The 13869-nt window shown below is 35.9% G+C and overlaps 1 protein-coding gene across 2 annotated transcripts in view; it reads right to left on the bottom strand.

The window, feature by feature from the left end:
• Positions 1–13869, bottom strand: part of MTFR1 (mitochondrial fission regulator 1) — a 47058-nt gene that overhangs the window by 10157 nt on the left and 23032 nt on the right. For both annotated transcript variants that reach the window (XM_057498029.1, XM_036907499.2), the window contains one exon: positions 4378–4493. In XM_057498029.1, coding sequence (XP_057354012.1) covers positions 4378–4493 — 116 coding nt within the window. The remainder of the gene's footprint in view (positions 1–4377; positions 4494–13869) is intronic.

Below are 13869 nucleotides of genomic sequence, written 5' to 3' on the forward strand. Positions count from 1 at the left end.
AACAGAAAAACAAGAGAAAAATCAAGGCAAGTGCTGGTTCTTTGAAAAGACTAATAAAATTGACAAATCTTTAAAAAAAAAAAGGAGAAGACAGAAATCACTATTGTTAGCAATGAAACAGGGTATATCACTACAGATCTTGTAGACATCAAAAAGACAGTAAGGAAAAACTACAACAGTTCTACATACATAAATCTGACCACTTAGATGAAATGGACTGATTCCTTGCAAAGCACAAATGATTAACATGAAATTAATAAAACAGTCCCATAACTTTATTAAACAAACTGGACTCATAGTTAACACCAGTTTTGCACAATCTCTTCAGAAAACAGAAAAGGACAATTTCCAATTCATTTTATGAAGTTAGTTTTACCCTGACATCAAACCAGAAAAAGGATTACACAAATGTAAAACAACTATAAAATTAAAAAAAAACCCCAAAAAACAAAAAGAGGAGACCTGTAGGCTCCAGCTCTAACTTTACAGAATTTTTACTCTGACAACAAAAGCACGATCCATAATAAATGAAAAAAGAAGCCTTTAACTGTCCCATTTTATGTGAGGGGACATAAAGTCAAGATGCAGAACATTTCTGTACCACAAGTATCCTTGTGCTGCCCTGTTGTGCCGTCCCTACCACCCCCCACCCCGCCCCACTTCCTTTCCAGCTCCAACTCCTCCCAATCAGTTTTCTCTTTTCACTATTTTGTCATTTCAAGAATGTCATATAAGTTGATTCATACATATACTTTTTGGGACTGGCTCTGTTTTCACTAAGCATAATTCTCTAGTGACTCTGCACCTATCTGACAAGGACTCTTATCTAGAATACATAAAGAACACTTGAAAAAAAAGCCAATTAGAAAATGGGAAAAAGACATGAAGAGATATTTCACCCAAAAAAGATATAAAGATGGAAAATAAGCACATGAAAAAAAATGCTCAACATTAGCTACTAAAGAAACACAAATTAAAACCACAATGAAATATCACTACACAGCTATTAGAATGGCAAAAAAAAAAAGGGAAAAACAAAGAGTGACAACACCAAATGTTGGTGAAACTGTAGAAAGGCTCAATGATCCACACATTGCTGGTGGGAATGTAAAGTGGTGCAGCCACTCCTGAAAAACGTTTGTCAGTTTTTTAAAAACTAAGCATGCAACTATCTTATGACTCATATGACCCAGCAATTACACTCCCTGGGCATTCATCCCAGAGAAATGAAAACATACATTCACTCAAAATCCTATGCACAGAGGTTTATAGCAACTTTATCCATAAGAGCCAAAAACTGGAGTCAATCCATATTTCCATCAACTAGTGCTTGGTTAAACAAAATGTTGTCCATCCATACCAAGGAATACCACTCAGTACTAAAAAGAAACAGACCATTGATATAAATAACAATCTGGATGAATCACTAGAGAATTATGCTTAGTGAAAACAGAGCCAGTCCCAAAAAGTATATGTATGAATCAACTTATATGACATTCTTGAAATGACAAAATAGTGAAAAGAGAAAACTGATTGGGAGCGGTTGGAGCTGGAAAGGAAGTGGGGTGGGGTGAGGGGTGGTAGGGATGGCACAACAGGGCAGCACAAGGATACTTGTGGTACAGAAATGTTCTGCATCTTGACTTTACCAGTGTCAATATCCTGGATGTTAACACTGTACCATGGTTTAGCAGGATGTTAGCATTAGAGAAAACTGGGCAAACAGTACTGGAAATGTTTCTGTATTATTTCTTACAACTATATGTGAAGAATCCACAATTATCTCAAATAAAAAGTTTAATTAAACAAATAAAACAAACATCTTAAAACAAAGAAACACTCTTTACCTGCTAGTTCTGCAATACCTGGTTTTTGGTCACCTACTGCTATGTCCTCCATCCTACTTGTCATTTAAATCAAATGTCTTATTTGATCTTGGATTACATAACTCTTATTTTATGCAGCTAATACCACTCAAATGAAATTATTCCTGCTAAAATCAATAATAATCTTCCAACTGTGAAACAAAAATTGCTAGTTCTTGGTTTACTCAGCCTCTTAAGTACTGAACACTTAATGACTAGTTCACTCCTCTTTCATGAAACTCTCCAGCCTCTGACGGTTCTCCTGCCTCTAGAGCTGCTCCTTGGAGGGGTGAGGGTAGTTCCTCTCTTTCTCTTTCTTTTTTATCCTGATTCATTCCCAAATGTTAGCTTTATCCAGGGTAGAAATGCTCTTCATGTCTTATATGTACTCCTTCAGCACTGGATCTATTAGCCATTCTATCTACATGCTGAAGTACAAGCATTCTTTATCAGTATCTAGCTACATAAACTGAAGAGCAATGTCACTGTCACATAGGAAAACTCAAACACAACATATTCTACATTGGACTACCTCCTCCAATTCCCACCTACCAAAACAAAAAGTTTTCCTATATTCCGATGAAATGTTCCATTATTCTCGTAATTAACCCAGCCAGAAACCTGAGAGTTATCCTAGACTCTTCCTTTCTCAACTCCAATATCTAAAAAGTTCCTAAGTCTTTTCAATACTACTGAGTATCTCCTGACTTTGTCCCTCTCTTCCATGAATCTGTCGATTTCCTTAGTCACACTCTTATCACCTCTTATTTGGCCTATTTCCTGGCTAGCTCCCTTATATTCTTCATTCTGTTTACAGGGAAACTTAACTCAAACACAAATTTGATTAATATTATTATGACAATAAATTTCTTCCATGTCTCTACATTGCTTTCAGGAAGAAGTCTGAATTTCTTATCCTAACATACATTACCTTTAAACCTTGACATACTTTCTTTCCATATCCATCTCCTGTAGCTTACCATTCTCTGTGACTCTCTAACTCCACTGAGCCATTTTGGACTTTCCTAAATAAGCCATGTTAACTCCTATTCAGTACCTTTAAACATATTGTTCACTTTTCCTCAAGTACAGCCTTCCTATCTGATTAGCCCCTCTTGACCCTTATCACTCCCCTCTGGCTTCCCCTACTCTGAGAAGCCTTGCTAAACCTCTCATCCTACAGTGGACTTGTCTATTTACTTAGTAGACCCTACAGAGTCAGTATTATTGATTTCCTTTTTTAATCTCCTCTAGCAAACTAAGTATTCCTAGAAAGTTGGGGCTGTGTTTTATTTTATCTCCATAACCTTGACACCTAAACTAAGAATGAAGAGTTGAATAATATACTGAATAACTGCTTATTAGATAGAAGCATTATTGAAGTCGATAATTTATTTAGGCTCTTTCAAATAAATGGAAGCGCCTCTCTAACTCTTACACATTGTTTCTTTTGAATCAAAACTCATCCTGACTCACAATTTTTAGGAAACATTTCTCCAATGATTACACTAATTTTGTAATATGACCCTCATTGATTCCTTTGCCCCAATAAAACCATTTAATTACTCTGCTTATCTAACATATTTATGATACTTCTTTCTGGTCTCTCATGTTAGAATGTAAACTCATGAGGGGAAGGAATTCTGTAATTCATCAGGTCAGTTATATGACTCTAGGAACTTTATAAATACTAGCAGAAAAGAAGACTATGCCAGAAAAACAACCAAGTGGGTTACTAGAGATCAAATTCAGCTATTAAATAAATACCATTTGACCCAGTAATTTCACTTCTAGAAATTTACCCAAAAAAACCCACAAAATCCCTGATTTGGAAAGATATATGCACCCCTGTGTTTATCACAGCACTATTTACAACAGCCAAGAAATGGAAGCAACCTAAGTGTCCACTAACAGATGAATGGATAAAGAAGATGTGGTACATATACATAAGAGAATATTATTCAGCCATAAAAAGAAAGAAAGAAATCCTGATATTTGCAACAACATGGATGAATCTAGAGGGTATTATGCTCAGTGAAATAAGCCAGGGAGAGAAAGACAAATGCCATAAGATTTCACTTACTTCTGGAATATAAATACAAAGGAAAACAGAATGAACAAACAGCAGAATCACAGACACTGAGAAGGGACTGGTGGTTACCATGGGGGAAGGGTTAGGGTGGGTAGGTAGGGAGTCTGAGGGGGATAAAGGGGCACAAAAATTCTTAATCATAATTTAGCCTGATCTTGGGGATTATAGTACAGCATGGAGAATATAACTAATGATTCTATAACATCTTTCTATGTTGACAGATAGTAGCTGTACTAGTGGGGGGAGGATTTAATAATATAGTAACTACTGAACCACTGTGCTGTATACTTGAAACTAATGTAAGATTGTATATCCATTAAAAAAATAAAACTAAATAAATTAGGCTATTAGAAGGAAATATTGCTAATTATTTAAAATAATAAATATTGCAATTCAGCTCTGACAGACTTCCAGACTCACCTTCGTCTTGTTGAACACTCTCCTTTTTCTTTAACTACCCACGCAACATCAGCAAAAGAGGCCACTGCATCCTCTCCTGGGTGGCTGGGGCTCCATTCTGTTGTAGGACTGGTAATCTATAAGTTACAAATAGAGAAAGTTCTTCATCTGGCACAAAAATGTTAGAATAAAACTTTCTAATCACCTAAGGAAAATCAACTCTGGTATTACAGACACATGAGCAGTTTGTAACATTTCCATTGAAGGTTCTCACGAAAGGAACCATTAGTTTTGTCATACTGTTGCCGAATAGTGTATGACAGTCTCTGAATTACAATTTAACTTTATTCAATTTTTAAAATTGAATAAAAAAAAACACTCCATTTATCCTAAAACATTACAAAAGTTTTTAAGCATTAGAAATCAATTTTTTCTGAACAGATTTAGTTTAAAAAAAACATAGAAACAAGAACAAGCAAGTGATCAATTTTGCTAAATTTGGGTATATATTTAAATGGATAGTATATAGATATGCTGTTATAATGCTGAAAATGCATTTTTAAAAAATTCCTAAATCTCTTGATTTTTAAAAATAAGTACTAATCATATTAAAGAAGAAAAAATACAAATAGCGAAACAGAACATTCTAGCTAACCTTAGATAAGGAAAAGAATATTTTGAAATAAACACAGCAAAGAAAAAGCATGCAAGTTCTGAAATTTACCTTGAAAAAATGTGAAGTTAATTTAATTCAATTAAATTTAAGTTTTAAATATAATGCCTAAGGTCAGATAGCCAATGAGTAATAATTTATGAAGTTATAATAAAGATTAATATAATACTTCCTTAAAGGTAGAGGCTTAAATAAAAAAGAAAATGCAGACTTTTTAATTGAAGAAAAGAGTTAAAAGGCCAAAGAAATTTACTTATCAACATATTTATCAGAAAGGTTCTACCGTATTATAACAAAACCCATGCTTTGTTTGAACTTTTTAAATACTATCACTGTCAGTTCAAGCTTTTGTAAGCTATATTTAAATAATGCTTCTTCCTCAAAAGAAAATATACCATGTAAACACATTAATACTAATACAGTTTAAAATTCTAAATATCTTCAGTTATGAATAAAATTTTAACTGAACATATAAGCTGCTGGTAAGTGCATCCATTCTTATATCAAAATTATCTAACATCAATTTAAAGAAGCACTAGAAAAATTACATTTTAATAATAATATACTCAGAACAAGTATTTAAAATGCCTTAATTGTGGCTTTTGGGAAGGATGGGAATAAAGGCAAGAAAGAAAACAAGTTGTATTAAAAGAGTAGAGATTTAAGAATCTAATTATAAGCAAAGAAAAAAGTTATAAAAACTAATAAGGGAACTAAAATGAAAAAGGCTCTTGGAATACCAATGTTTTAAAGCATGTAGTGGAATAATTGAGGACAGAAGAGAAAAAAGGTACAAGCTTCAGCAAGTACATTGTCAAGTAATATGATCAAAAAATAAAAATAATAAAGAAGTTATTTGTACTTCTCCCTTACAGGTTTCAGAATAAGTCAATGAATAATCGGATATTCAGTAAATGGGTATCTTTTTTTTTTTAACAAGCCAAAAGAGTACTTTAATAAGGCAAAGTACACACTCAAGGAGGGTGCAGTGCACACATGCTCCAGAGGTAAGCAGCACAGTAATTTAGTTAAACAAAGTACACACTCAAGGAGGAAATGCCGGCTTGCTCCAGAGATGGGGAGCGTATAAATGTGTATCTTATACAACTTAAATAACATGACTGAACTGGGCATCACATCTAATCTCAACAGCCTGAGAAATCTGGTAATGCTCTGTCTCTATCCATTACTGAAGAAAGAATGGCATATTAATTTTGCCCTAACATTGTAATAGGGAGATTCTAGGTAGGTTGTGTGGAGATCCTTGAAGAGGAAGGTCCCCGAGCCCTGCGGAAGCTCCTAGAAGGAATAGTACTTAATGGGCTGTTTGTATAAGTGAGAGATCATAAAAGTAAAATCTGATTGTGTCTTCCTAAAGTGCTAGTTCATGAAGATCAATCTGATTAAAACTCTTTGTTTAGAAACAAATTTTGTTCCAAATACAGTTACTACTTGGTAGGAAGTTAGTATGTTTAAGACAAATAAAATCTACCTTTGACTAGATGTCTTACTTTCCCATAAGTTCCATAACTGCTGTTTTCATCCTATATACTTTTGTTTATAAGAGGAAGCAAAATGATACTTCTCTAAAAATAAATAGTAAAAAATATAAAAGTCAAAAAATTAAAAAATATATATATATAAGTCAACCCATTTTGTGGAAGCTTTTCAAGTATTTTAGAATATAATTAAAGATCAAACAATATTTCTCAATTTTACATCTGTAATACTTCACATACTAAGCATGAAATGTTTTTTACACAAACTTAAAAAAATTTTTTTCCATGGACTCAGTTTGCAACCATACTAAGAACTAATTATATTTCATCACTGAAATACCATGTCTATAATATGCACTCAATGAGATAAAAATGTTAATAATACCATCAAAATTATTCCAGAATTGATGATGCTATCATTTCTAAATGACATCCTGCCCCAAATAAAAATATTACTTGATCTTTAATTATACTATATAATAGTTTTAATATTTAAGTCACATCATCTACATGATAACAGTGATCTATGCCAGTAAAAAAGCCTAACAAAGTCCTTGGAGAAAACAAACTCATTCAAAAGACAAAGTAAAACTGAAAAAACAGTAGTCTTCTTTCATTATAAAGACCATCTCAATTGTTGCTGACATGTGCAATAAGTAACATAAGCATGGAAAGGAAAGGAAATTCACTTAGTTAAGTACCAGTTAAGGTGAAGTCAGTGCAGGCAATGGGACTGACAGTATGAAATTCTCAGAGGTATGATTTAGATGCCACTAGTGACATGCATGGATGACTGATGGGAAGTTTGAAAAAGAAAAGGCCAAACTTACTGAAGGGTCCAGCAAGGTCCTGTCCTACCACAGCTACTCTTAGTAGGGAAGAACAAAACAATGAAGAGAACAGAATTTTTTTTTCAAAATCAAGGGCACTATAAAATTTAAAATTAATTTAGTGCTTATTGGTTTATAATCATGCAAATTCCTTTAAGAAAATATGAAAAGCAGTTCAATCAAAGCAAAAATTCAGTGGTAGTATTCTATTTTTATTGACTTTAAGACTTTCACTTCAACATTTGACACAATTTATTCAAAGTTCAGCTACACTTCAACAACTTTGCTAAACTTTATATAATATATTGTGATAATGTAAAACTGTACCACAGAAATTGATTCATTTAATAAAATGCACCAAAGAAACATACAAAACTTGTACAAAAGTTGAAACAGAATAAAATATTAGGAGAGCTAACACTGTCCTCTTGTGACTCTTCATAAAATTAATACACTTGTACCACGAACTAGGCAGTTTCTCACCAAAAAGGATATAAGAGCAAATATACTGAAGTCTATTTTACTACCATTTGTTTATAGCTAAATGCAAACATGTATTCTTAAAAGCAACACAGTAAAATAATAATCTTTTTTACTTACAGATTTTTAATTTTTACTTATAGTTTTTTTACTTACAGATTTTTCTCTTTTTCTACCAATTCCTTCCATAATAAGAAAAACTGAAATCAGAATTTCTGTATTTTAATATAATGACACAGTGACACCAATAGGTCAAGCAATGTATCTGTGTAAAGAACACTAAGTCAAATATTGTTTGAGTAATGTGGCCATTTTCTAAAGCTTTCTATCCACCACATGCCTAGAATGGGGGAGAGGTTGAAGTGGGAGTGAGGAGGAACAGGGAGAAGGAAAGGGACCAGAGAGACAAGAGGGAGAGAAATGTGTGACCCAGAGCTAAGGAGCAAGTATCTCCATGGAGAAACAAGTCTTTAAGAAGTCAATTACTGGGAATGAATAAAGTGTCACAAAGAGTTATTTAGAGGCTTCAAAATAACTATACCAAACTACTGAATTTATAAGACATAATATTTGTATTTGTTTACACTTAACAACCATTTTATAGATACTAAGAAATGGACACCACATAAGGTATGACATCACATAGTAGCACAGTCCGGAATATCAAATAGTAACTGGAAAAGTGTTGAGTGTATCGGTTATTTTGTATTAATCCAGGTATTTATCTTCAGATGGCTCAGATACCAGACCACCCTGCTACACTATATCTCCCTCCTACTAGTTCTGACACACAGGCCTTGCCCTCGTTCCCCCAACAGTAACGTGTGTATTACCTTGGACCTCTGCATGTACTGTTCTCTATGCCTACAACACCACCTGCTCCATCCTGCTCTCAGCTCTTGACAGGCTGGCTCTTTCTAATCCTTAATTCTCATCCCTCCAGACAGGCCTTCCCAGACAGACAACCAAAAACTAGATTTCCTTTAAAGGATTTAGTACAGTTGTAATTGCACGTTTATTAGCATATTTATTTGTGTAAAATCTCTCCCACTGAGTCACATTCCAGTAAGGGTAGAGATCACATCTGGTTCACTACTGACCAAAAGCACCTAGCGTAATGTATAGGTTTTAAGTTTATTTGCTATATAAAGATGGGCAGTGACAAGTGGCTGTTGTACTTCCAGATTTAGTCACACTATGTAAACCTTAGTGAGAATCTCCTTTGTTACTTGTTTGGTTACTGAACATTCCCTCCTCCACCAATCCCAACAATCACTCCCAGCAAGCCAAGAAAAAAAGCCAGGGGTGGGCTGCACAGGGAAAAAGGTAGTCTAGGTCAGTTACAGAGCTGGGGTTCAAACTGCTATACCACACCACCCGGTCCTCATCCGCCCAGTCTGGTAGCTGTAGTAGTCCGCATCTTTTTTCTTTTTTGCCTAAGTTTTTCAAGTTGGCATTTCTTACCATAATAAGGTGCTCTTACATTCATGCTTTTCTTTAACTTATACCATTCCAATTAATAGATAAATTGTTAATGTTTTAAAAAAAACTTTAGTTAGCAAAATACTAGAACATAATCTGTGCCTGAAGTCCTCAACCTCAGCTGCATAAGAAACTCCTGAAGAGATTTTTAAAAACAAATGTATGAAATTCATATTTAGTAAGCCTTGAATGGACCTATATTCTTAAAAAGCACTGAAAATATTTTTGTAAGGAAGGTGGACATATAAAACTACCTTGGAGGGTGGGGACTGAGTACAGGTATTATATTTTTTTAAGTTCCTGGTGATTTAAATATGTAACCAGGGTTGAGATCCACTGCAAATCAAAAACTCAGCACCCCGTTCCTCCCAATCTCCCAGAGCTCAATGGTTTTGCAAGTTCCTCTACAATCTGAATTTCCTTTTGGTTTCATGAATCTAGTATAAGAACTAAGAGAAAAAGAAGACCCTATTTATCCACTTTGACTTCATTCTGGCTTCCTACCTCCAAGGCGGCCACCATAGACAAATATAAGAAATGTGACTCGAGGCTGAAATCTACATATCTGAAAGATATTAAAGTGCCAGGGAAAGTTTATTTTTCTTCAATTAAAGTAACTGAAGGGAAGGGTCTACAGATCCTGTTTTGAAGGTCAAGTATCCAACTCATTTCTAGCACTCTCGAAATGAAGTACAGGGAAAGCCAATAAAGCCTATGGGGTTATAGGCAGGTCTTCCAATGACACAGCAAAGACACACTGAATGCTTTCACGTGCTTTTTAAACATTTTTTACCTCACTTTATTTCCAACTCAACATTCACTGTACCCATTAACTAGGCGAAGGTATAAATAAATACTGATCAGTATTCTGATTTGTTGCCCTAAAAATATACAGAAATCCAACTTGTAAAATCACGTAGTTGGATTACGTGAATACCAAGTAAGTTAATTTTCTATTCAACTGTACGCAGCAATAATAACATAATCACCACCACTAGTACACTGTCACTATTGACTTACTATGCAGTAGCTATTATACACAGGCTTCACTTGGATTACTCGGTAAAATCCTCAAAACACAAAGTAATGTGCCTGTCTTGCCTTTCATTTATATGAGTTTTACCTGTTTGAAGATTTATGGATCAGTGGATAACAGTGAAAAGATGGTGTGATCTAGAAAGAACATACTGAGGCTTAAGAGTTCAGAGGTGAAACTGGGGGTGACAGACTTGAGGAGTTGCCTATGAGCATGAATACTAGAAAAGGAATAGAAGTGAAAGTAGCAGAGGAAATAAAGAAAATACTAAACTAAGTTTTAGACAGATTCTCCAAAGACACTGAAGTCAGGACAATGGAGGGACTGATTCTGACTACCCAACTCCTGTTTCTGAACTGACTCATGAATGCCACAGTCACAGGTTTAATCCATTTTGACGTTTGTCTCATGCCTATGGCCCTATAGTGGTGTCTACCCTCCCGAGGTCCACCTCTGGATCACTAGTTCCAGACTTTCTATAGCAGTATTAACTCCCACTGGACTCCTAACAATCCAAATACATTCCATATCAATCAAGCACCAAATGAGCCAGAAAACAGAAAAACTGCATTTTCAATTTTATTACTCTAAAACGTATCCTTCATATTTTTTGATGACCACATTTTTTTATATTTCTCATGTAGTAAAAAAAAAAAGAGGATACAGAGGAATAATAATAGATTAAAAATATCTAAGTAGCGATTTGGCTTAAATATGGTAGCCTGAGAGGTGAGACAGAGACCTCTTCCTAAAATCACATATAATATGAAAATATAGCAAATAGACCTAATCCTGAAAGAGCTATAGGAAAGAAGACTGTGGCAGACAGCCTACATCTGGGGAACAAGGCAGACCTCACAGAAAATGTTAAAGTACCAAAGCCAGGAACCAGAGGGACACAAGCCTTTGTCCCATCACAGCTCACCAGCAGGAGGAAGAGAAATGGAGCAGAGAGGGGGTGGAGGCCTAGTACTGCTGAAAACCCAGCCCTGGAGATCTGCTCTGAGAGCATGAACCTACATTATATGGTGCTCTGGAGAATAGTGGGGTTGGAAAGCTAAGACAGGCAATTACTTGGACAGACTGAGATTCCAGCAACTTATGGGGAACAGACACCAACAACAGGCTGCTCTAGAACAAAAAAAAGGCAGGCACGCTGAGAGACTTCCAAACAGCTAGAGAGCTGCTAAAGGGGCATGGACTGCACAGAGCTTCCTGCTCAGGAGAAAGGACAGATGGACAAAATTTTCCCAGCATACTCAGTCTAGCAGGTTGGGAACATTCAGGAGTTTCAGGCACTCCATTCCCCTGGCTGGAAATGCAACTACGAGGCACCCCACCTGCTGCTCCTTCTGCCAGGCCGGCACTGGCTTGCAAACTAGCTGCCCCCACCATTGGGCCAGGCCAGCCAGAGGGCAGCCCAGCCTACAGCAGCTACAAGTGCAAAGTACAGAGAATGCTCCCTGTGTGCTTGACTCACTGGCCCTGGCAGTAAAGGCAGGGACTGCAGCTAGGAGGCAGAAAGAGCTCTTTTCTCCCAGCAGGCACCAGTGCCGCATGCCTGAGACCCCCCCTCCATTGCTCCATGGGTTGAGCAGCTCCCAGAGCAGAGCTTCTGGGCACTAGAGGGTACAACCTACAAATATAAATCACCAAAGGAACCTGGTTCAAACTAAAATCCCACAAACACCAGAAACAGGGTCAAATGAAACTGAACTCACCAATCTTCCTGAAAAAGATTTCAAAATAAAAATCATAAATATCCTCACAGAGCTACAGAAACATATTCAAGACCTCAGGGAGGAATTCAAGAGTGAGAAATTTTGAAAAATAAAGAATCCAAAATAATGGAGGTTTTAAAAACAGATTAGATGAAGTAGAGGAGATGGTAAGTGAAACAGAAATTTGAGAACAGGAATACAAAGAGGCTGAGGCAGAGAGAAAAAGGATCTCTAGGAATGATACAACATTGAAAGAACTGTGTGACCAAACCAAACGGAGCAAATTTGCATTAAAGGGGTACCAGAAGAAGAAGAGAGAGAAAAGGGGATAGAAAGTGTCTTTGGGGAGGTAATTGCTGAAACTTCCCCAATCTGGGGAAGGAGATAGCCTCTCAGGCCATGGAGGTACACAGATCTCCCAACACAAGGGATCCAAGAAAAACTCCACCAAGACATACAATAATTAAAATGGCAAAGATAAAGGATAAGAACACGTATTAAAAGCAGCCAGAGAGAGAAAAAAATATTACATACAAAGGAAAACCCATCAGGCTATCATGAGACTTCTCAGCAGAAACCTTACAGGCCAGAAGGAAATGGCATGATATATTTAATGCAGTGAAGCAGAAGGGCATTGAACCAAGAACACTATATCCAGCAAGATTATCATTTACATTTGAAGGAGGGATTAAACAATTTCCAGATAAGCAAAAATTGAAAGAATTAACCTCCCACAAACCGTCTCTATGGTTTTTTTTTGGAGGTGTATTTTGGAGGGACTGCTATAGATGGAAGTGTTTCTAAGACTAAATAGCTGTCACCAGAGAAAATGAAGCCACAGTAAAGAAAGTAGACCAATTAATTCCTAAGCAAATGCAACATTAAATCAACTACCCCCAAAGTAAGTCAAGGGATAGACAAAGAGCACAGAGTATAATACCTAATATATAAAGAATGGAGGAGGAAGAAAAAGGAGGGGAAAAAAAAAAAAGAACCTTTAGATTGTGTTTGTAACAGCATACTAAGTGAGTTAACTTAGGCTGCTAGATAGTAAAGAAGCTACCCTTGAAACTTTGGTAACCACAAATCTAAAGCCTGCAATGGAAATAACTACAAGCCTATCAATAATTACCCTAAATGTAAATGGACTGAATGCACCAATCAAAAGACACAGAGTCACTAAATGGATAAAAAAACAAGACCCGTCTATATGCTGCCTACAAGAGACTCTCTTCAAACCCAAAGACATACACAGACTAAAAGTAAAGGGATGGAAAAGATATTTCATGCAACTAATAGGGAGATAAAAGCAAGAGCTGGAGTACTTGTATCAGACAAAATAGATTTCAAACCAAAGAAAGTAACACAAGACAAAGAAGGACATTACATAATAATAAAGGGATCAGTCCAACAAGAGGATATAACCATTATAAATACCAATGCACCTAACACAGGAGCACCTATACATGTGAAACAAATTCTAACAGAATTAAAGGAGTAAATAGAATGCAATGCATTCATTTTAGGAGACTTCAACACACTACTCACTGCAAAGGACAGATCAACCAGACAGAAAATAAGTAGGGAGACAGAAGCACTGAACAACACATTAGAAAAGATGGACCTAACAGACATCTATAGAACTGTCCACCCAAAGGCAGCAGGATACACATTCTTCTCAAGTGCATATGGAACATTTTCAAGAATAGATCATATACTAGGCCACAAAAGGAGCCTCAGTAAATTCAAAAGAAATGAAATTGTACCAGCCAGATTCTCAGACCACAAAGGT

Source organism: Manis pentadactyla, chromosome 3, assembly GCF_030020395.1.
Source record: "Manis pentadactyla isolate mManPen7 chromosome 3, mManPen7.hap1, whole genome shotgun sequence".
NCBI lineage: Eukaryota > Metazoa > Chordata > Mammalia > Pholidota > Manidae > Manis > Manis pentadactyla.